At 45.7% G+C, this 24965-nt stretch overlaps 1 protein-coding gene across 12 annotated transcripts in view; it reads right to left on the bottom strand.

Annotated features, from left to right (window-relative positions):
- Window positions 1-24965, bottom strand: part of LOC121277249 (aminopeptidase O (putative)) — a 347848-nt gene that overhangs the window by 286752 nt on the left and 36131 nt on the right. For all 12 annotated transcript variants that reach the window (XR_005942838.1, XR_005942839.1, XR_005942840.1 and 9 more), the window contains 2 exons: window positions 13526-13682; window positions 7575-7823 (listed from right to left, as the gene is read on the bottom strand). Coding sequence is in view for 9 of the 12 variants with exons in the window: in XM_041186479.1 (XP_041042413.1) it covers window positions 7575-7823; window positions 13526-13682 (406 nt within the window). In the remaining 3 variants the exon portion in view is untranslated. The remainder of the gene's footprint in view (window positions 1-7574; window positions 7824-13525; window positions 13683-24965) is intronic.

The following is a 24965-nucleotide window of genomic DNA, read 5'->3' as shown; positions in this document are numbered from 1 at the left end:
CGCTCCTCACCCCCATTCTTGTACCTGCCCTCTGAACCCAGCCTTGCTCCTCCCTCAGCCTCGCTCCTGCCTCAGCCTCACTCACCTTCCCACTGCTCCTCCAATCACAGGCTCACTAGGGAGAGAAACAGACCATCAGCAGCAACCACAGGAGAGAACCAGCTTGTGAGTAAAGGAACTCCTTAAAGAATCTTCCACACATGGAGGCAGCTTTCCTCTGATTGGTCGCCCCATGATTAAGTTTTCCGTATTGGGGGCTTTCAGAGGCAAATTCATCCACCACTCCTGTGTATTTTGAACACTGAATATAATCCTATAATATCAGAAAAATCTTGGAATTCCATTAAATATAAATAGGATTTCATTTACTCAGTTACCATAAACTCTAAGTGTTTGGCATGGGAAATTTACAAAGAGTGGCCTTAAGTTAAATATTTGCTGGGGAGGGAATCAAAATGAAGCATATGTAAGCTTATTATTTTCATTATTTTCTATGTTTTAAAACATAGCTGAGGTTACCACTGGACAAGCCTGATCCCAGGGTGGAACCCAGCTTGATAGATCCTAACTTTTATTTGTTTGTTTAGGTACGTGGAGAAGGATGACTGAACAGAATCTTTTCCAAGTTCCTGCCCTTCCTTTGACTAGAAGGTCTGCTTGGGACTTCATCCTATTCCACTCCCCTGGATTTTTGGGGATTTTCTTCTTTAGCTTGGGACTGGCTATCTGTCTCTTTTGTTCCAGTCTTCCTCTGGCAGCTATGTTCAACCAACTTTAGCTTGGGACTGGCTATCTGAATCTTCTAAGCTGCTTCTGCCTGGCAGCTGTCTTCAAAACTGAAATTAAAAACTGCTGTTTCTAATTTCTTGTGTGTGTGTCTATGGGAGGGAGCTGCCTCTCTGGACCCCTGTTGCTAGGCAACTGCTCAGTTTTTCTACTCGTTTGCTTGATTTCTCTTACAGTCGTAAATTCTCACTGGAAATGCAGGCATCTTTAAAAGTAAAACTAAAACTCAACTTTGACCTTTTTAACACAGATACAAAATCACAAATCAAACTTAAACATTAAAGCTAAAACTCATTCCTAACACCCACAAATATCAGTATAACCTACTTCCTAACAGTGTGACAAGTTTCCTTCTTAGAATATATCCTAGGGAACTTCTCAGTAGTTTGGAGATTTAAGACACACTTTAGTAGTATGGTACTGAGTCATACAGAGCAAGAATGCTCCAGGTCCTTGCTTCCCAAACTTTTTTCCAACGTGGCCCCATTTCAAAACTTGCAGAGTAATGGGACCCTAGATGCCAACAAAAACAAAATAGCAAATAAAGTAGCATAGTAACACTCAGTATATAATTATTAAAGTTAGAGTACTATAGATCAACATACACCAACATATGCACACTGTAATCAGCCCCTCTCCACCCACCCCCTACACACAGTGATCAGCTCCTCTCCCCCAACCCACAAACACACTGTAATTAGCCCCTCTCCCCCCAACCCACAAACACATTGTAATCAGCCCCGCTCCACCCACCTCACCACGCACATGCTTTGATCAGTCCCTCTGCCCCCACCCGTGCACACACTGTAATCAACCCCTCTCCTACCTGCTCCCCCAACACACGCACACACAGCTCGACTAGTCCCACAAACCCCAGCCCCCACACACAGAGATCAGTCAATTAGTGGCAGCCAGCAGGAAGGTGCAGCAGCTGTGAAACCAGCCCAAACCCAAGCTGCTGTGTGGCTGATTCACCATGCTCCTGTTGTGCTTACCAGCAAATGCCTATTAGGAATTACATATTTTCCTAATATTTTTAATTAAAAGCTGTTATTCTTGAATAGCTCACTACCCCACACTTCACTAGGGCAAAGTAATGCTAGAAGGGAAACTGTATAATTGATGCTGTCCCCTTTTAGATTGGAGCAGTGAAGGAATGGCATTATAGTTCCAAGTCAGGGTTGTGTTGTTAGGAGGAGAACTTGCAGGTGGTGATGCTCCCATGCATCTGTTACCCTTGTCATTCTAGGTGGTAGAGATTTTGGGTTGGGAAGGTGCTGTCGAAGGAGCCTCAGTGAGTTGCTGCAGTGCATAAGTGGAGAGCATTCCAGCACGTTCCTGATTTGTGCCTTGTACTTGATGGACAGGCTTTAGGGAGTCAGGAGGTGAGTTACTCGCTGCAGAATTCCCAGTTTCTAACCTGCTCCTGTAGCCACAGTGGCTAGTCCAGTTCAGTTTCTGGTCAATGGTAACCCCCAGGATGTTGATAGTGGGAAATTCAGCGATGATAATGCTATTGAATGTCAAGCGGAGATGGTTAGATTCTCTCTTGTTAGAGATGATTGTACCCTGCCACTTGTGTGGCACAAATGTTACTTGCCACTTATCAGCCCAAGCCTGAATGTTGTCCAGGTCTTGCTGCACATGGGCGCAGACTGCTTCAGCATCTGAGGAGCCACGAATGGTGAACATTATGCAATCATCAGTGAACATCCCCTTATGGTGAAAGGAAGGTCATTGATGAAACAGCTGAGGAACTCCTGCAGTGATGTGCTGGAACTGAGATGACTGACTTCCAACAAACACAAACGTCTTCCTTTGTGCTAGGTGTGACTCCCCTTAGGTGGGAATTCCCCTTAATTCCCACTGACTCCAGTTTTGCTAAGGCTTCTTGTTGCCTCAGTCAACCTTGTTGTCAGTCAAATGCTGCCTTGATATCAAGGGCAGTCATTCCCACCTCACCTCTTGAGTTCAGCTCTCTTATCCATGTTTGGACCAAGGCTGTTATGAGGCCAGAAGCTGAATGACCCTGATGGAACCCGAACTAGGGGTCAGAGAGCAGGTTATTGCAGAGTAAGTGTCTCTTGATGGCATTGCTGATGACCCCTTCCATCATGTTGCTGATGAACAAGAGTAGACTGATGGGTGATAATTGGCTGGGTTGGATGTGTCCTGCTTTTTGTGGTCAGGACATACTTGGGCAATTTTCTACATTGTTAGGTAGATGTCAGTGTTGTAGTTGTACTGGAACAGCTTGGCTAAGGTCGCAACTATTTCTGAAGCACAAATTGTCAGTACTATTGCTGGAATGTTGTCAGGGCCCATTGCCTTTGCAATAACCAGTGCCTTCAGCCATTTATAGAGTCATAGAGTTTTGTATATTTTACATCAATTTCTTGTCTGTCCTTCCTAAATGAGACAGGGCATACCCAGGAATGGTGACAATGTCTGGGGCATAGTCATAGTTCACGGAATCATACCTTACAGACAATGGCAGGCTGTTGCAGCTCTCCCAGTTTTGGCACAAGGCCCCACACGTTAGTAAGGAGAAGTCCCTTCTCTCTCCCCTAGTCCAGTCCCTTCCCACCTACATCCGTGATTCCTCTGACATCTTACGTCACATCAACAATTTCCAGTTCCCTGGCCCCAACCGCTTCCTCTTCACCATGGACGTCCAATCCCTCTACACCTCCATCCCCCACCAGGATGGTCTGAGGGCCCTTAGCTTCTTCCTCGAACAGAGGCCCGAACAATCCCCATCCACCACTACTCTCCTCCGTCTGGCTGAACTTGTTCTCACGCTGAACAATTTCTCCTTCAACTCCTCTCACTTCCTCCAAATAAAAGGTGTGGCTATGGGTACCCGCATGGGCCCCAGCTATGCCTGTCTCTTTATGGGGTATGTGGAACATTCCTTGTTGCAGTCCTACTCCGGCCCCCTTCCACAACTCTTTCTCCGGTACATCGATGATTACTTCGGTGCCGCTTCATGCTCTCGTCGGGACTTGGAAAAATTTATTAATTTTGCTTCCAATCTCCACCCCTCCATCATTTTCACGTGGTCCATCTCTGACATTTCCCTTCCCTTCCTTGACCTCTCTGTCTCAATCTCTGGTGATAGACTGTCCACCAATATCTATTACAAACCCACCGACTCCCACAGCTATCTCGACTACAGCTCCTCACACCCCGCTTCCTGTAAGGACTCCATCCCATTCTCTCAGTTCCTTCGCCTCCGTCGCATCTGTTCTGATGATGCTACATTCAAAAACAGTTCCTCTGACATGTCCTCCTTCTCCCTTAACCGAGGTTTTCCACCCACGGTCGTTGACAGGGCCCTCAACCGTGTCCGGCCCATCTCCCACGCATCCGCCCTCACGCCTTCTTCTCCCTCCCAGAAACATGATAGGGTCCCCCTTGTCCTCACTTATCACCCCACCAGCCTCCGCATTCAAAGGATCATCCTCCGCCATTTCCGCCAACTCCAGCATGATGCCACCACCAAACACATTTTCCCTTCACCCCCCTTATCGGCATTCCGTAGGGATCGCTCCCTCCGGGACACCCTGGTCCACTCCTCCATCACCCCCTACTCCTCAACCCCCTCCTATGGCACCACCCCATGCCCACGCAAAAGATGCAACACCTGCCCCTTCACTTCCTCTCTCCTCACCGTCCAAGGACCCAAACACTCCTTTCAAGTGAAGCAGCATTTCACTTGCATTTCCCTCAACTTAGTCTATTGCATTCGTTGCTCCCAATGTGGTCTCCTCTACATTGGAGAGACCAAACGTAAACTGGGCGACCGCTTTGCAGAACACTTGCGGTCTGTCCGCAAGAATGACCCAAACCTCCCTGTCGCTTGCCATTTTAACACTCCACCCTGCTCTCTTGCCCACATGTCTGTCCTTGGCTTGCTGCATTGTTCCAGTGAAGCCCAACGTAAACTGGAGGAACAACACCTCATCTTCCGACTAGGGACTTTACAGCCTTCCGGACTGAATATTGAATTCAACAACTTTAGGTTGTGAGCTCCCTCCCCCATCCCCACCCCCTTTCTGTTTCCCCCTTCCTTTTTTTCCAATAAATTATAAAGATTTTCCTTTTCCCACCTATTTCCATTATTTAAAAAAAAACCCCCACTAGAGCTATACCTTAAGTGCCCTACCATCCATTCTTAATTAGCACATTCATTTAGATAATATCACCAACTTTAACTTTAACACCTATGTGTTCTATTGTACTATTGTCGTTGACATCTTTTGATGATCTGCTTCTATCACTGCTTGTTTGTCCCTACAACCACACACCCCCCCACCTCTCTCTCTATCTCTCCGCCCCCCACACACACACCTTAAACCAGCTTATATTTCAACTCTTTCTTGGACTCGAACTCAAGTTCTGTCGAAGGGTCATGAGGACTCGAAACGTCAACTCTTTTCTTCTCCGCCGATGCTGCCAGACCTGCTGAGTTTTTCCAGGTAATTCTGTTTTAGTCTGTAGGGTCGACAGGGCTGGATGTGCCGTATTGTTTCCGGTGCCTAGGTTGATGCCAGGTGATCCATCTGCTTTCATTCCTTCTTGTAGACTTTGTAGCAGTTTGATGAAACTGAGTGGCTTGCTAGGGGATTTCAGAGGGCAGTTAAGAGTCAACCACATTGTTCTGGGTCGGGAGTCACATGTAGGCCAGACCAAGTAAGGACAGCAGATTTCCTTCCATAAATGTGGTGCCGGTTTTTACGACAATCAACAATGGTTTCATGGTCACTATGGCCAAGACTAGCTTTTAATTCCAGATTTATTAATTGAATTTAAATCTCATGAGCTGCCTTGGTGGGATTCACACCTGTTTCCGCAAAGCATTAGCGTAGGTCTCTGGATACATAGTCCGGTGACATTACAACTATGCAAGTGCCTACCCCCTGTCCTCCCTCTATTATTGAAGACAAGAAGCTATAGAAGGATGGCATTCCAAGGAATAGCTCACACCACTGTTTTCAATTTTCAGACATGACTGACCAGCTTTGGATGTAGGATGCTGTTCAAGTTAATCACTGATTTCTTTTTAATTTTGTACAATACAAAACACCAAAAACTGCTGAAACAAATAGTGTTAGCTATAATTATTCTCCACAAAGAAAATCCTGTCTTGTTTGCAGTAGCTTTTCTTTTCCATTTTTCACTCAATCTAAAGCATTCTCCACATTCAATATTTTAAGCCCCAGTAGGTCAACTGTAAATTATAAATAAGTAGGCATCAAGTGAATAATTTATGGACATTAATACAAATTAGCTTTCGATTATTACTGTTATTCTGCTGCAGTAGGAACATACATGCAAGTATAGGTCCAGTTCATGCTGGTCTCAGGAACATAAAACTTTTTATTTCAAATGTATTTATTGCTGGAACTCATCAACCTCAGTTGAAAATAGAACTATTTTCACAAGACACAATTAAAACAGATATAACAGGGACTTTAAGAAATTTCATTCCCAAAAATCTATTTGCTAGTTTCAAAACAACATTATGAATTTAACAAAAAATCAAGCAGTTGGTGATCTGGTAGCTGGTTGGGAGATTGCCTCAATATATGGAAATTTAAGATAAAAGCAAAATACTGCAGATGCTGGAAATCTGAAACAAAAACAGAAAATGCTGGAAAAACTCATCAGGCCTGACAGCATCTGTGGAGAGAGAAAAACAAAGTTAATGTTTAGGGTCCGTATGACCCTTCTTCAGAGCTGAAGAGAAGTGGAAATGTGATGAAACTTATAATGTTTAAGAGGGGTGGTGCAGGTGGAGCTGGATAGAAGGCCAGCGGTAGGTGGGGACAAGGGAGGGATTGACAAAGATGTCATGAACTAAAGGACAATGGGATTGTTAATGGTAGTCATTAGTACTAAAAAAGGTGCTAATAGTGGCGTAAAGGTAAGAAAGCAGAATGTGATTATAGCAGGACAAGGATAGCAAGGAAGCAGAGAGCCCTCAGACCATCCTGGTAGGGAATGGAGGTGTAGAGGGATTGGACGTCCATGATGAAGAAGAGGTGGTTAGGGCCAGGGAACTGGAAATTGTTGATATGATGTAGGGTGATCATAAACTCTCTCCTCCATCCTCACCCTGTTTTTTCATCCCCTTTCTTCTACATTCATTTTTATTTTTTACCCACTTGTTTTATTTTTATTCATTTATCTGTAGTTTTATCCCCTTTTTATCCCAATTTCTATCCTTTTTTTCCCCACCACCGCTGTCTCCCCCCACCCCAGCCCCTACAGGGCCATCTGTCACTTGTTCCATGTTGTTCTTTCACACAATGCTATCCTTGCTCTGCTATAATCACATTCTGCTTTCTTACCTTTACGCCACTATTAGCACCTTTTCTAGCACTAACCACTACCATTAACAATCCCTTTGTCCTTTAGTTCATGACATCTTTGTCAATCCCTCCTTTGTCCCCACCTATCGCTGGCCTTCTATCCAGCTCCACCTGCCCCACCCCGCTTAAACAGTATAAATTTCATCACATTTCCACTTCTCTTCAGCTCTGACGTTTCGGACTCGAAACGTTAACTTTGTTTTTCTCTCTCCATAGATGCTGTCAGACCTGCTGAGTTTTTCCAGCATTTTCTGTTTTTGTTCAGGAAATTTAAGTTCAATTTTTAAGATGCTTTCTGGGATATATTTTACAAGCCGAGGAGCAGCTTCCTTACAAAACAACTTTTTGATGTTGCTAAACAAAGCATCAATAACTTACATATCAAAAGCATTATGAAAGCAACAAGCATACCTGGCCATTCCCAGACTAGAAAAACTAGCAGGGACTATCAGCACATCAACCCTGGAGAAAGGATGAGTGCCTAGGACGCAATGAGCTGCTGAAAGGCACGGAGCCACCAGTGGAAGCAGAATCTCTTGGCTCCTTAATTTCAGACAATCAGGTGCAAAGACACGGTATGGTATCCAATCCTGGGCTTGAGCAATAGGGTTTTGAAAACGGCAAGGATAGGCTGAATGACCACAGGATGGCAGGGAAACACTAGTAAAAAGGATGCAAAACCACAGGTTAAGTACCAAAATGCAGAAACAAGGTGAATAAATATTACTACTGAATAATAGTTTAAAATGGCTTAAAAACCAAGTAATAGCATTGATTTGAAACTCAGTTTCATCAGTCAAATTATTCACAAACAATTATTGGAAACAACTTCTCATATAGGCCTTGCTATTATCCTCAAATAACACACGATCAATTATCCAAATTGCAATATTCTGAAGTTCAGGATTTTGCAATTTGCTTCATATCTGCAGGTTATTGGTTGATCTATGATGCCCTGATTGAAGTAATGTTATTCCATGAAGATAGCTATGAAGCAGTCTGATATAGTATTGGAATTAAGTTGTTCAAATTTATTTTTAAAGTTTTCATTAAAACAAGTTTGGTTATATCTCATAGGTAAGCAATAACCTAATTAAAGCCTGAAATTCTATCTATGCTTGTAATAGCATCTCAAGTCCAACTTCATAATGTAACCACTTTCTTTACTATCACCCCTCTCATAAGCTTAATCACTGAGTGGGAAAGGGCATGTTACATTCAAATCAGAGTCTCTCAAAATTCCTATAAAATCTGCAGTTTCAGTTGTATCCATCTAATGAGATACCAAATGGAGATTTATTTGTTCTAAACAAAAGGGTAAAATTCTACAGAATTGACATAAATAGCAACAAATTGTGTTTTTAACATGGAAAAGCATTCCCAGGCTTTTCACGGAGAAGGGAAATAAACACGAGAGTATAACAGAAGCAGTTAAAAAAGGCTACCAAAGACCTAGTGCAATAGATGAGTTTTGAGAAGTTGTTTAAAGATGAAGGCATATAATGCAAAGTGGGAGATTTAGGAAAGGAGTTCAAAGGATGGGCCTAAGAAAGCTGATAGTGGAATGAAGTTGGAAGGGGGGAAGGGTGTGATCGCTGGAGGTGGGAGTGCGGGAATGCACAGGTTGGAGTTGGAGGAGTGAATGGATTGAATTTTATTTAATGGAGAAGTGAATGGCTTGAATTTGATTTAATATGGAAGCCATCATTCAGGTAGGGGGTACAAAGTCATCAAGCAATTTGCAGACAACAATGAAGATTTTAAAATTAATGTATTTTTGGAGCAGGAGACAATGTAGATCAGTAATTATTGGTGTAATGGGTAATCAGCGAGTTGTGGGACAGGACTTCTGAAGTTTTGTGAAAAATGCAGTGCAGCCAACAAAGAGATATTCGAGGAATCAAATCAGAAGAAGACAAAACAGTGGAAAAGAGATTTTGTTGCAGTAGGGTTAAGGTAATGGCTAAAGAAAATGGTATTCCAGAGGTAGAAATAAAGATATGGAATTTGAAGGTCAGCTCTGGTCAAGCATGACACCAAAACTGCATACAGCCCTGTGCAGCATCAGCAAACCATTGGAACAGAGTAGAAAGCATGGTGGGGCCCAAATGCAATGCCCTTGGCTTCACAATGTTTCGTTCTGATATTGGACAGGTAGTCTGACAGCAGAGAGTTAATTGTGGAGAAGGTAAGAAAAAGGATGGAGAGGCATATGGAAAATCACTGCAAGCCTACGGATAATGCCACCTAGGGCATATACAAAAGTGAGAAGGAAGGGACCAAGGTTGAAAACTTTTGCATACATATATGTATGTAGACAAAAGCAGGTCAGAGGTTGGAATTCTGCAGTGAATAACTTAACCCTTAATTCCACAAAGCCTGTTCACCATCTACAAATCAGAAGTCAGGAGTGTGATGGAATACTCCCCACTTGCCTGGATGAACGCAGCTCCAAATACACTCAAGGAGCTCAGCACAATCCAATGCAAACCAGACCACTTGATCAGCACACCATTCACCATTTTAAACATATAGTCCCTCCACCACCAGCGCACTGTGGCAGCAATTTGTACCATACACAAGATGCACTGCAGCAATTCACCAAGCCACCTTTGACAGCACCTTCCAAACCCATGATCTTTACCACTTAGAAGAACAAGAGCACCAGACGCACGGGAACACCACCACTTGCAAGATCCCCTCCACACACCATCTGACTTGGACTATATGCCGTTCCTTCATTGTCACTGGGTCAAAATCCTGGAACTCCCTTCCTAACAGTACTGTGGGTTACCTACGCTGCAGCTCACCACCACCTTCACGAGGGCAGTTAGGGATGGGCCACAAATGCTGGCCTTGTGAGCAATGTTCACATCCCATGGAATCATTTTTTAAAAGTAAACTGCAGGAATGGGATGAGAAACCGCTGCTGGAAATGTGCTGACTATGCTGGAGCAGATAGGAGCAGGACCACCAAAGGGCAAATCCACTGAGGTAGGCCAGAGAGGAGAGGTTATGAAAGATCAACTGTGCCAATCGCTGTGTACTTGCCAAAGAAGGAGAAGGCAGTCACAGAAAACATCTTTGCTGGCAGTCTCAGTTCCTTGGGCAGGCCAAAATCAGAATGAAGGGATTCAAACAGTAAGTTGTTGGAGAGGTAGACACAGAATTGGAAAGTGACATGTTCAAGGACCTAGGAGTGCGTGGAGAAAATCCAAACGTACATATGAACGTACGAACTAAGAGCGGGAGTAAGCCAATCAGCCCTTTCAGCCTGCTCAGCCATTTAGTAAGATCATGGCTGATCAGATTGTAATCTCAGCTTCACATTCCGGCCTACCCCCAATAATCTTTAATCCCCTTGCTTGTTAAGAATCTATCTACCTCTGCCTTAAAAAGATTTTTAAAAATTTGCTTCCATTGCCTTTTGAGGAAGAGAGTTCCAAAGAGTCACGAACCTATAAGAGAAAAAATTTCTCCTCACCTCTGTCTTAAATGGGTGACTCCTTATTTCTAAATAGCGACGCCTGGAAACATTCTTTCCACATCCACCTTGTCAAGAACACTCAGGATCTTATATGTTTCAATCAAGTCACCTCTTACTCTTCTAAACTCCAGCAAATACAAGCCTAGCCTGTCCAACTATTCCACATAAGACAACCCACCCATTCCAAGTATTAGTCTAGTAAACCTTCTCTGAACTGCTTCCAACGCATTTACATCCTTCCTTAAATACCAATACTGAACACAGTACTGCAGATGTGATCTCACCAATGCCCTGAATCATTGAAGCATAACCTCCCTACTTTTGTATTCAATTCCACTCGCAATAAACAATAACATTCTATTAGCTTTCCTAATTACATGCTCCACCTGCATACAAACCTTTTACAATTCATGCACTAGGACAACCAAATCCCTCTGCATCTCAGAGTTCTGCAATCTCTCACTATTTAGATAATATGCTTCTTTTTTATTCCTCCTGCCAAAATGGACAATTTCACATTTTCCCACATTGTACTCCATTTGCCAGATTTTCACCCACGCAATTAACCTATTTCCCTTTGTAAGCTCCTTATGTCCTCATCACAAATTACTTTCCTACTTACCTTTGTGTCATTTTTTAAAAAATTCATTCATGGGATGCAGGCATCACTGGCTAGGCCAGCATTTACTGCCCATCCCTAGATCCCCTTGAGAAGGTGGTGGTGAGCTGCCTTCATGAACCTCTGCAGTCCATGTGGTGTAGATACACTAATAGTGCTGTTAGGAAGGGAGTTCCAGAATTTTGATCCAGCGACAGTGAAGGAACGGCAGGATGGTGAGTGACTTGGAGGGGAACTTCCAGGTGGTGGTGTTCCCATCTATCTGCTGTCCTTGTCCTTCTAGATGCTAGTGATCGTGGGTTTGGAAGGTGCTGTCTAAGGAGCCTTGGTGAATTCCTGCAGTGCATCTTGTAGATCGTACACATTACTGCTACTGTGCGCCAGTGGTGGAGGGAGTGAATATTTGTAGATGTGGTGCCAATCAAGCGGGCTGCAAATTTAGCAACCATACTTTCAGTCCCTTCATCCAAGTCATTTATTTAAATTTTTAAATTGTAAAAAGATGAGGTCCCAGCACGGATCCCTGTGGCACACCACTCATTATGTCTTGCCAACCTGAAAAAGACCCATTTATGCCGACTCTGTTAGCTGTTAACTGTTTCCTGTTAGCTAGCCAATTTTCTATCCATGCCAATTTGTTACATCCTACACCATGAGCTTTTATTTTCCGCAATAATCTTTGATGTGGTACCTTATCAAATGCCTTCAGTAAATCCAAGTACAGTACATCCACCCCTTTGTTCACAGCACATGTTACTTCTTCAAAGAACTCCAATAAATTCGTTAAACATGATTTCCCTTTCACAAACCATGTTGACTCTGCTTGAATTTTTCCAAATGCCCTGCTATAATATCTTTAATAATAGCTTCTAACATTTTCCCTAAGACAGATGTTAAGCTAACTGGCCTATAGTTTCCTGCTTTCTGCCTAACTCCCTTTTTGAATAAAAATAAATTAGCTATTTTCCAACTTAATGGAACTTTCCCCAAATCTAGGGAATTTTGGAAAATTACAACCAACGCATCACCTATCTCATTAGCCACTTCTTTTAGGACCCTAGGATGAAGTCCATCAAGACCCAGGGACTTTTCAGCTCTAACGATTTGTTCTGCACCACTTCCCTGGTGATTGTAATTTTCTCGAGCTCCCCATCCCTTCCATTTTCTAATTTACAGCTATTTCTGGGATGTTACTTATATCCTCTATTGTGAAGACCAATGCAAAATACCCATTCAATTCATCTGTCATCTCCTTATTTTCCCCTATTAATTCTTCAGGCTCAGTTTCTTTAGGGCCAGTGCTCATTTTGTTAACTATTTTCTTTTTAAAATATATATGGAAACTCTTACTATCTGTTTTTATATTTCTAGCCAGCTTTCTTTCGCACTCCAATTTTTCCCTCCTGATCAAACTATTAGTCATTTTTTTTTTATATTCTCTCCAATCTTCTGACCCATCTTTGTACAATTGTATGCTTTTTCTTTAAGTCCAATTCTATCTTTAACTTTTTTAGTTAACCACAAATTTTTCTTTCCTGTTGGAATGTATCTGTTCTGTATTCTGAAATATGCCCTTAAAAATCTGTCACTGCATCTCTATTGATCTATTCCATAACCTCATTACCAGTTCACTTTAGTTCACTCTACTTTCATGCCCTCACCATTGCCCTTACTGAAGTTTAAAATTCTGGGCTTGGATCCATTCTTTTCTCCCTCAACGTGAATGTAAAATTCAATCATATTATGATTGCTGCTACCTAAGGGCGCCCTCACTATGAGGTCATCAATTAATCCTATCTCATTGCACAATATCAGGGCTAATATAGCCTGCTCTCTGGTTGGCTCCAGAAAGTGCTGTTCTAAGAAACTATGCTGAAAACAGTCTATGAATTCCTTGTCTAGGTTATCTTTGCCCATCTTATTTTTCCAGTCTTTAATGGATGAAGATCAGGAATGGTAGTGAAATTCTGGTTTATCCAATGTAATGGCTCTATTTTTCAAATTCATATATTGTTCTAACAGTATTTAGACAGCCCCCATTCAGTTTTAAAGATTTCTCATGGGTGTAAAAAGAAAGAAATCAGTGGGTTACTGTTCCATCCATTAACAATGTAACATTCCAAATTAGGTATCCTACAATATTCATAAATTAGTAGGTTACAGATATCTGAGCAACAGCTTATTAATAAATAAGGAGTTTACAGCATACTTCCATTACAAAGTTCTGAATTTCATTGTAAGAAACACAATGCAAACCTGCTCTTATTTGTACAGGTTGAGGATAAAGATGATGGACTAGGTATCTGGGATCTAAAGGTGCATTCAGGTTTAACTTCAACCCAGTATCCAACTGCAATGGTAAAGGTAGATGCCGGCATAGGCATGGTCACGTAATAAGACCAATTTGAAAGAGCTGGAATGAAAGAAAGATAATTTTTAATACAGGACAATTTCTACAAAATACCAATTTCCATTTTTTTTCTCAATATAATTTGGAAAAAAATACATTGTATTTGCAAATACTGTTATAAATATAGATTGCTTAGATTCATAAATTGGTTTAAATTTTTCTTCTAAGCACCAATTAGCTTAATGGCAGTGATAGTGGACAGTATAGTCAGGAGAATAGGTACTGTTCTCTGCAGTCACAACCAAGAGCTCCAAAAGTATGCTGTCTGCCAGGTTCCAGGATTAAGGGCATCTCCACACAGCTGGAGACAAACTTGCAGTGCGAGGGGGAGGATCTAGTTGTCATGGTCCATGTAGGAACCAACGACATAGGTAGACGAGGAATGATATTCTGCTGAGGAGTTTGGGTCCAAACTAAAATGCAGAACTTGAAAGATAATCAACTCTGCGTCGTTACCTGAGCCCCGCACCAAGTGGCATCGGGTCAAGCAGATTAGAGGTTGAAACCCATGGCTCAAAGAGCAGTATGAGAAGAAGGGGTTTCAATTCATGGGACACTAGCAACAGTACTCAGGAAAGCAGGAGCTGCTCCGTTTGGATGGGCTCCACTTAAAACAATTTGGCATCAGCGTCCTGGCGAATCGTATAACTAAAGCCCTGGATAGGGCTTTAAGTTACCAGGGTGGGGGGCTGCTGCTGGAGGAAGGATGGGGAGGGTTCAGGTGGAGAGAAATTTAGAAATTCAAAGAGAAAAGTTGAGACAACAGAACAGCAATGTGGGTAAAGACAAGCAGAGTAAATATGTAAGGACATAAGAGTTTAATGGTAATTCTGCATTTGTGAATCAGATCCAGGGAGAGAACAGTAGCAAAAAAGAAGCCTCTTTCTCTGAACATGCTAAGAATCTGCGAAAAGAGAGATAAGTTAGTGGCATAAAGAGATAAATGGTTTAGATCCAATCGCCATTACATAGACATGAGGCAGAATTTTATGGCTGACTTGTGGTTGGCGGAACCCGCACATCAGCGCTTAAAATGTTGCGCGCTGACATTGGGCGAGCGTCCCGTCAGCGCGCACCATCGCAATATTTAGCTGGGCGGGCGCTATGAAGTGCGACGTGCGCCCACCATTAATTAAAGGCCTTGTTAAGGCCCTTAACTCGGCAATCGATGCCAATTTGGAGGTGCCCGTGCGATCTTCGCCTTGGTGCACGGGTCCAACGGGCAGGCGGGTAACTGATTTTTTAACAAACCTCATCCACAGGCGGAATATGTGGGCCCAGAGGGGTTGTTAATGTTTTAAATGAAGTATTTATTGCAGAAAGTGTTTTAAACTTGCCTGTGTGATTGGTAGCAATTCAGATCGATTTCCAACAGCTTTCTTTGTATTTTGAAGCTTCAGCTCACCATTCTGCAGTCAGGAATCTTTATCGGGCCTGCAGCTTTCTGGAGGCCTCCATTTAGCCTGGATATGGGTTCTGACATCTCCACTGGAGCCAGCTCCTCTGAGGAGGAAGGGAGGGATAGAATAAGGAGGAGGCCAGGACTGGACAATCAGCCTCCAGGGGAGCCACCTTTGGGAGGCCAGGCGCAGGCACAAGGGGTGCAGGGCCAAGAGGTTGTCCAAGGTGGAAGGGGCCGCAGAAGACACCACTATCCTGCTGCCAGGGTATACAGGTGGCGAAGCAGCTATCTCAATATGACTGAGGTGCAGTGCCAAAGGAGGCTCCGACTCTCAAGGGAGACAGTTAACTATATCTGTCAGATGATTGGCCCTGAGATCTCCCCTAACTGTGTGGGTGTACACCCCATGCCAGTAACTCTGAAGATCACAGTTGCCCTCCACTTCTATGCATCTGGCTCCCTCCAGGGCTCGGTGGGTGGTCTTTGCGGTGTCTCCCAATCAGCTGTCCACACCTGTGTCAAGTAGGTTACAGATGCTCTGTTCAGACGTGCATTGACCTTCATCTACTTCCACTGCAACCAGGCAAGTCAGGCTCAGCAGGCCAAAGGCTTCGCGACCGTTGCTGGCTTCCCCCGTGTCCAGGGTGCTATAGACTGTACATATGTGGCCATCAAGGCACCAGCAGGTGAGCCCAGTGCCTTCATCAACAGGAAGGGCTTCCACTCCATGAACGTTCAGATAGTGTGTGACCACAGGATGCAGATTCTGCAAGTTTGTGCAAGGTACCCAAGCAGCGCCCACCACGCCTACATCCTCAGATACTCCCAGGTGCCAGGGCTCTTCAGTGCTCTGGCTCGGCTGGATAGTTGGCTGGTGGGTGACAAGGGCTATCCCCTCAGAAGGTGGCTCATGACGCCTCTCCGCCATCCAAGAACAGAAGCTGAGGAGCACTACAATAGGAGCCACGCCTCCACAAGGGCTGTGGTGGAGACAGCCATCGGTCTTCTCGAGATGCGCTTCCATTGCCTATACCGCTCAGGGGGCGCAGTCCAGTACCCCCCAGATTACGTCTCTCTGATAGTGGTAGCATGCTGCGCCCTGCACAATCTTGCGCAGGAAAGGGGGGATGCAGTTGACGATGAAGACCTTGACACAGTGGATGAGGCTGCACATGATGAATCCAGCAGTGGCTCAGAGGACGAGGAAGTATAGGGCAATGATGAGGGGCAGCATGCTGACCCGCTACTACACCAAGGAGGCAGGGACATCTGGGACACTTTAATCCAACGAACCTTCAGCTAGCTCCACACACATGGATCTGCAGGACCAGCATCGCCTGGCGCTTCCACACATGGCACTTAGGTGTTACATTTTCCACCTCATCAGCTGCAACTAAGGGATTAGTACAGAAACATCAATGTCCACCCAAACACTCATGATATGTCTGTGAAACATACAAATGCAGCACAAAGGAAACAGCCATGGTCAGAAATGTGGACTTTATTGCCACCAAAATAAACAATAAACATCGCGCTGATGCAGAGAATGAAAAATTTCCTAATCTAGGGCCAACACAATATCACCAGTAACAAACCCGTGGAGTGCCGAACGTGCCTTATGCTTACGTTTGCGGATGCTACGTCTTGGTGCTGCTCCATCGCTCGGAGTGGCTTGTGAGACAACCTGCTGACTCTGCTGTCCTGTTGGCCTTGATGACCTTGGCGACTGTCCTCTGGCCCCTGGAGCCTGTGCTGGCCCCGCCTGGGGGGAATGGCCAGTTCCAGAACTGGCACCTCCCCAGTTGTTGCAGCCTCAACGGATGCAATGCTCACTGGCAGAGAGGCGGAGGAGCTGCTGCCCTCATCCGGAGCACCCTGAGAGGAGCTCACAGCGATGACAGGCAGCTGCTGCGCCAACATGAGGTCACATTGGACCTCCCTGCTCACCACAGACGGATGGGCACCGAACTGCGACACTTGGTGCCCAGAACATCTCCCACATTGCAAATGACCACCTGTGGCCATTAGCACTGTGAGGGCTTGCAGGTCAGAGCGTAACCCAATCAGATGATTCTCAATCTGTTGGAAGCTCCTCTCCACGACAGTCGCCAATCTCTCAAAGGAAGAAGCCTGAAACTCTGTCCTGAGATTCATGCCATCACTGACACTCTGCCTGGATTCCTCCAACACAGAGACCAAGTGAAGCACACCCTCATGCAACCCTGCCAGATGCTCCCGCGCACCCTGCCGCTTGTCCTGCAGCTGCTGCATGGCTGACATCTCCAGAGGCACATCATCACTGCCCAACTCAGCATGTGCCTGGTCCCCTGCAGTCCTCTGGCTGCTGGCGCCATCGGCACTCTTTGTCCGTGCCTTCTCCTCCAGTGATTGTGAAGTGCCCTCTCCACTGTGCCCCGGGACACTAGCTGACGTTATAATCCCCACCGATGCGGTAGTCACAGTGCTGGTGCCTGGCTCACTGAAATGATGTGACACAAGTTGCAAGTGATGCCCCTCAGGTGTGGAGGGGGGGGGCTCTGGACTTGTTCTTGGTGGCAATATGGTGGTGATGCTGAAATTAACAACAAGGACAGTGCATCACTTAGCATAGTCAGTAACACCTTTAACACCCCCCCCACCCCCCAGCCTCAATGCGCTCAACTTTCCAGAACCTAAGGAGAGGAACATTGGTGGGGTGGTAAATAGTCAAGCGGAGGCCCAAACATTACACGCACATACAGACAGGCTGGTCAGATGGCCTAAGGAATGCCACATGGAATGTTATGTGGATAAGTGTGCGGTTAAGCACTTGGGCAAGTCAAACAAGCTACGGGAATACATGAGTAATGGCAGGACCATGGAAAGTCACAATGATTACAGGGACCTTGCTGGGCAGAACCGTTAAGGTAGCAGAAGAGGAACTTAAGGCGTTTAACATGGTCAAAGCCAGACTAGCCTTTATTAGCTGAGGAATAGAGTGTAGGAAAAGGGAGGTCTTGTTGCAAGTGCAGAAAACGCTGTCGAGGTCACATCTACACTTCTGCGTTCACTTGTGACCAGCGCTTCATGGGAGGGATGGCATTGGAGTGGGGAGAGTGCAGGGGTTCCTGACCTGGATGCTTGATGGCCCGGAGAGTTGGAGTTATGAGGAAACATTGAATACACTTGCGACATTTGCCGTGGAGCAAAGGAGATTGACAGGTCACATTATTGACTTTCATACCGTTATAAGGGCATAAAACGGGTGGCCAGAAGGCAACGTTTCCCCTTGGCGCAGGGATGACTAACAAGGTGGCATTTATTTAAGTTGAATGCCATGAGGTTGACAGGTGAGGCGCTGAGGACCTTTTGGACAGAGTAATGTGGGATGCATTGGCTAAAAGGGTGGTGGAGGTACAAGATGCTATAAGTCTTTGGATGTGCAGCAGGGATGTCATGTCATGTCATGGGGATAGTGGTCACAAATGGGATAAGGCGACTTTGGAAGGTGCTAGAGTTGCACATCCTCAAGGGGCCGAGGGACCTTTGTGTATGACCCACACGTCTGACTGTATCAGTCTGTGAATGAGCAGTGTTGCTGCATTAATGATTGCAGCAATCATCAGTGCTTTGGATGGTGGAAAGACAGAGTGGATGGGACTATGACCCTCAAATACCTGGCTGCTGCACCCCAGCCTCGCCAACACTTGCCGACCTGGCCACTTGCCTCCTCCCCAGCTCCAATGCCTGCTCTTCTTATGTGGTTAGGTGCTGCAGCACAGCGTGCCAACCACCAGTCCACAAATGCTCCCGGCTAATGTGCTCTGTTTTTGCCTGCAGAACAGAGAAGAGCATTTATTGGGGCTGATCGCTCATGTACTCTGCACGCGCACGCCGCACCCCAACCACAGTGGCCCATCTGAGGCCTCCAGCGGCTCCTGTCCATGCTACTGGTGATCAGTGACCAGAAGATAGTACAGCTGGTCCCAACACCCTCCCCCAACGGACACCTTGGACACATTCAGCATCCATCACTTTGAATAACATTCGGGTCTTAGGGCCCATGGCAAGGAGGCACAACTAGGTGCGGCGTCAAGGCCAGCAGATGGCTCTTGGCCATGAAACCTTGAGGCTCCCCTTCCACCATCACATCACCATCAATAAGACGTGTTGGAGTTCTGAGTATGTGTCTAGCTGCCTCCCCTGCAGGTTACCCCCAGACTACTCAATTGTGACAAACACCAACATATGCTGCAGGGAGAACCCATTTTCTCCTCAAACACTGAGGCTGATGTAAGCAGGCTCACTATCTGTTTGCCCACCTAACGTGTGCCAAATGCCCAATGCAGTAATGACACTAAGATGTTGGGGGGGAGGGGGGGCAGCCTCAAAGGCTAAGGCTACCTGCTGGGTAAAATGGCCATGGCCAACATGGTATTCACCCTTCCAGAGCGCAACAAATCATTGAAGCGCTTGCGGCACTGGGTTCCTGTGCGCCGCACAGCATCTTGAGAGCTTACAGCCTCCGCCACCTCCGGCCACGCCTGCCTGGTCACATGGGGGTCCCTCCTCCTCCCATCCTCCAAAAACAACACCTCCCGACGATGTGACACCACTTTGAGGAGGACAGTAAGGCAGGCATCGGAGAACAGAGGGGCACATTGGCCCCCTACTGGCCTACCCTGCAGCCTGCCCCCATCCTCCTCCTCTGCCCTGACTTCCTCTGGAGCCCAGTCGCTGGCCATGGTGAACAGCCCAAAGGAGGCTGCCTGGCTTTTCTTTATACAGACCGCCGGTTCCCCATTGGAACCGGCGTTCTGTACATGCCCGCCGCACATTTGAATTTCCCGCTGTACACAGGAGTCTGAAATGCACTGGGCGAGCCTTAATTGGCCCATCCATGCAAAATGGCAGTGCAGCCCCTGCCGCCAATTGAGTCAGGCCCACCCGTCCGAAAGACATAAAATTCTGCCCATGGTTACAAGGTGACCAAGTTTGGGAAATAAATATTCCAGCAGACACAACATTCGAAAAGACAAACAGACTAGAAAAGGAGGAGGGATAGCCCTGATAGTAAAGGATAATATAAGGTCATTCATGAGAAAGGATATTAGCTCAGAAGACTAGGAAATAGAATTTGTGTGGATGGAGATTTGCAAAGGTCAGAAAACAATGGGGACAGTTTTTAGGCCCCTTAAGAATACCATTGGGTGGAGCAGTAAACAAGAAATTATTGGAGCTTGTAACAAAGGCAGTGTAATAATTGTGGGGGAACTTAATCTTCACACAGACTGGACAAGTCAAATTGGCAACTGTGGTCTGGAAGTTGAGGTTGTAGAATGCTTTTGTGACAGTTTCCTGGAGCAATACAAAGAGGAACTAACTAGGGTTAAAGCTATTTTAGATCTAGTATTGTCCAATGAGGCAGCTAAATTAGTGATCTCATAATAAAATATCTGCTAGGAAAAATGATCACAATACAACTGACATCCCCATTAAATTTGAAAGCAACATAGTCCAATCACAAACAAGAAACTTAAACAAAGACAATTACATTGATATGGCTAAGGTTGATTAGGTAAATAGGCTAAAAGATAGGGTGATCAGTGAACAGTGGGAAAACATTTAAAGAAACTAGTGAAAATGTTCAAACAAGATGCATTCCTTAAGAAAACAAAAATTTAGCATGAAGGATCCATCCATGGAGATCAAGGATATTATTAGATTAAAAGAAGCAGCTTATAATATTGCAAAGAATGTCTGAGGATTGGGAATGTTTGGAAAGCAGCAAAGGGCCAACAAAAAGTTGATAAAAATGGAAAAAATAGAATATGAGAGTAAATTAACCAGGAATATAAAAAGAGATTGTAAGAGCTTTTACTAGTATTTAACAAAGAAGAGAGTAGCTAAAGTAAACGTTGGTCTCTTAGAGGCAGAGGCAGGAGAAATTATCGTGGTGAAAGAGGAAATGGCAGAGATACTGAACAAATGTCTGCCTTCACAGTAGAAGACACAAGTTTCATACCAGAAATAGATGGTAACCTAGGGGCTAAAAAGAGTGAGGAAATTAAGGGAATTAATATCAGCAGAGAAAAAGTACTGGAAAAACTTAAGGAACTAAAATTCGACAAAGCCCCAGGATATGATGGTCTACGTCCTCGGGTTCTAAGAAAGGTAACTGCAGAGATAGTGATTGCATTGACTATAGTTTTCCACAATTCCCTAGATTTAGAATGGTGCCAGCAAATGTAACACTGCTATTCAAGAAAGGGGGGAAAGAGGAAATAGGGAACAGGCCGGTTGCATGGCACTCGTCATTGCTAAAGTGCTCAAATCTACTCTTAAGGAAATTTCAATAACACTCAGAAAATCACACTATGATCAGGCAAAGCCAATATGATTTTACAAAAGGGAAATCATGTTTGACAAATTTGAGTTTTTTTTAAGGATGTAACTAGTGGGATAGATAAAAGGGAACCAGTAGTATATTTGGATTTCCAGAAGGCATTCAATAAGGTGCAAAACAAAGGGTTAATGAGCAAGATAAGGGCTCATGGAGTTAGGGGTAAGAGAATTGGTTAACAGACAGGAAGCAAAGAGCTGGGATAAACGGGTAATTTTCAAGATGGCAGGTTGTGGTAAGTGGAGTGCCACAAGAATAGTGCCGTGGCCTCAGCTTTTTATAATCTATATTAGTGACTTAGTCGAAGAGAGAGAGTAATGTATCCAAGTTTGCTGACGATACAAAGCTACATAAGAATGCAAGGAGGTTTGAGGAGTGTACAATGTAAGGAGGACACACAAGGCTGCAAAGAGATATAGGCAGGTTAAGTGAGTGGGCAACACTAATGTTAGCCTTGTCAATAAAGAAGCCAGAAGTTAGCAATGTAGATAGGGGTAAAATGGTCATGAAAAAGTCCTGCAATTTCAACTGTTTCGCATCTACAAATCAACATCAACTAAAACATGCCCCAACATTGCTTTCAATTAGTTCCAGAAAGTAATTGACTCCCAAGGACAATTAAAAATATAAAACATTATCTATGAGGCAAGTTTAAGTAAACTGTGAATCCAAGTGATGTGACAAAGGCAATGACCTACAACCAACAAACCTGAGAAAGTTTTAAGCTTATTGGCAACCCAAAGTAAGGCTGAATAGGAGTCAATATTCTCTTCAGTGAATTCTTGATGGCATGTTAAGTGACAATTACATTGGGAATCCAATCACAATGCCATTTTAATTTGTGCGTCTCCACATCAATTAGGGCTTGGCCTAAATAGCCAAGTGGTTATGGTACTGGGTTTATAACCCTAAGATCAAAAGTTCAAATCTCACAATGGCAAACTATGAAACAATGTAACTTCATCTGAAACAGATGGAAACGGGTTTGTACTCGAAAGAGTTACATCTTCTTGACCAGGATCGGGGACATGCTGGGTGGCAGAGGACTGGGCTGGATGCTCCCACAGGAGTTGGCGCAACGCGCGTCTGTGAGTGTCCAGGTCGCAGCCGATGCCATCCAAGACCTGAGAACGGTCGTGCTCGGACCCGACGTTATTTTGGGTCTTGAGGTGGCCCAGGTGCGCGGTGGTCTTCCGTCTGAAAGTTCCCCTGTTCGGACAGAATTCCACATTGGCCCCAAGTCCCGAACCCTCCCTCGGGTGCTGGTGCCCCGCAATATGAGCCGCCTCGGGGACCTGCCCTCCGTGCCTTTTGGCACGGCAAAGAGGGGCTTTTTGTACGGACTGCTGATGCACACCTTCCATTTTCTCACCCTTGTCCGTCGCCCGGACACGCCCTGGCGTGCCTTGTTGCCGTCCGGTGGCGGAGGCCCCCGATGGGAGGCCCTCTATGGAGGTGTCCTCCCCCTTTCTATCGGGGACCTGGGTTGGAGGGTGTTGCATGCAACAGTCCCCTATAATAAGAGGATGCATAGATTCACGGACTCTCAGGACACGTGCCCTTTTTGCGGTCTTGTGGAGTCCGTGGACCATGTATACATAGGGTGTTGTAGGCTGCACTCCCTTTTTAGTTACTTGAAAAACCTTTTATTGATGTTTTGTTTGCACTTCAGCCCCACGCTCCTGATCTATGGGCACCCGGTGCGGAAGGGGTTCGGGAAGGAGGAGGACCTCCTCGTGAACCTGCTCCTGGGCCTGGCCAAGTTGGCCATTAACAGGTCCAGGCAGCGGGCGATCGACGGGGGAGTCCCGCCCGATTGTTTGTCCCTCTTCTGCGGCTACGTTCGCTGCCGGATGTCCCTGGAGAGGGAGCATGCGGTGTCTGCTGACACTCTCGAGGCCTTCTGTGCTTGGTGGGCACTGCGGGGACTGGGGTGTTTTGTTGACCTTTTTAATCACATTTTGATTTAAAGTTTGTAAGGTTCCTTTAAACTTTGTCCTTGGTTTTACAGCTGACCTGAATTAGGAGCTGTGCCTGATTTATCCCAATTTTGTTGATTTGGTTTTCATTTAAAAGATTATCAAGAGTTCAAATCTCACAATGGGCTTGGTCTAAATAGCCAAGTGGTTATGGTACTGGGTTTGCAACCCCAAGATCAAGAGCTCAAATCTCACAATGGCAAACTATCTGTGGCGCTGGACAGGACTGCTCCGAGTGCTATCTTACCGAGGTCGAGTTCTGGTCATAAACCAGCTGATCGCTGCCATGTTGTGGTATCGGCTGGTCACTTTGACCCCTCCCCCGGACTTTGTCACAAGAATCCAGAGATTGTTAGTCAACTTCTTCTGGGACAAAAGATTGCACTGGGTCACTGCCGAGGTTCTGAGTCTCCCGCTTAGGGAGGGTGGTCAGGCGCTAGTGTGCCTACGCACACAGGTGGCGACTTTCCGCCTTCAGACCCTGCAGCGATACCTCTACGTCGAGCCTCCTCCTAGATGGTGTGCCCTGATGATGTATTTCTTCCGTCAGGTGCATGGCCTGAATTATGATGTGCAGCTCCTGTTTATAGAACAAATGGGCCTCGGTGGCTCCTTGCAGGCATTGCCCGTCTTTTATCAGGACCTGATCAAAGTCTGGAAAGTGGTCACCTCGCGACGCAGCTCTCCCCCATCAGGAGTAGCGGCTATCGTCAGAGAGCCGCTGCTCAGGAATCTGCCCCTCCGTCCTTTTCAGTGGTTGGCGGAGAGGAGGGCTGTGGCCGCAGGGGTGACCAGGATCGGGGACATGCTGGGTGGCGGAGGACTGGGCTGGATGCTCCCGCAGGAGTTGGCGCGACGCGCGTCTGTGAGTGTCCAGGTCGCAGCCGATGCCATCCAAGACCTGAGAACGGTCGTGCTCGGACCCGACGTTATTTTGGGTCTTGAGGTGGCCCACGTGCGCGGTGGTCTTCCGTCTTTCCCTGTTCGGACAGAATTCCACATTGGCCCCAAGCCCCGAACCCTCCCTCGGGTGCTGGTGCCCCGCAATATGAGCCGCCTCAGGGACATGCCCTCCGTGCCTTTTGGCACGGCAAAGAGGGGCTTTTTGTATGGACTGCTGCTGCACACCTTCCATTTTCTCGCCCTTGTCCGCCGCCTGGACATGCCCTGGCGTGCCTTGTTGCCGTCTGGCGGCGGAGGCCCCCGATGGGAGGCCCTCTACGGAGGTGTCCTCCCCCTTTCTATCGGGGACCTGGGTTGGAGGGTGTTGCATGCAGCAATCCCCTATAATAAGAGGATGCATAGGTTCACGGAATCTCAGGACACGTGCCCTTTTTACGGTCTTGTGGAGTCCATGGACCATGTATACATAGGGTGTTGTAGGCTGCACTCCCTTTTTAGTTATTTGAAAAACCTTTTATTGATGTTTTGTTTGCACTTCAGCCCCACGCTCCTGATTTATGGACACCCGGTGCGGAAGGGGGTCGGGAAGGAGGAGGACCTTCTCGTGAACCTGCTCCTGG

The sequence above is a fragment of the Carcharodon carcharias genome, chromosome 4 (genome assembly GCF_017639515.1).
Source record: "Carcharodon carcharias isolate sCarCar2 chromosome 4, sCarCar2.pri, whole genome shotgun sequence".
Taxonomy (NCBI): domain Eukaryota; kingdom Metazoa; phylum Chordata; class Chondrichthyes; order Lamniformes; family Lamnidae; genus Carcharodon; species Carcharodon carcharias.
Note: the sequence above shows the minus strand (reverse complement) of the source record. Positions and strands in the feature narration are given on the sequence as shown.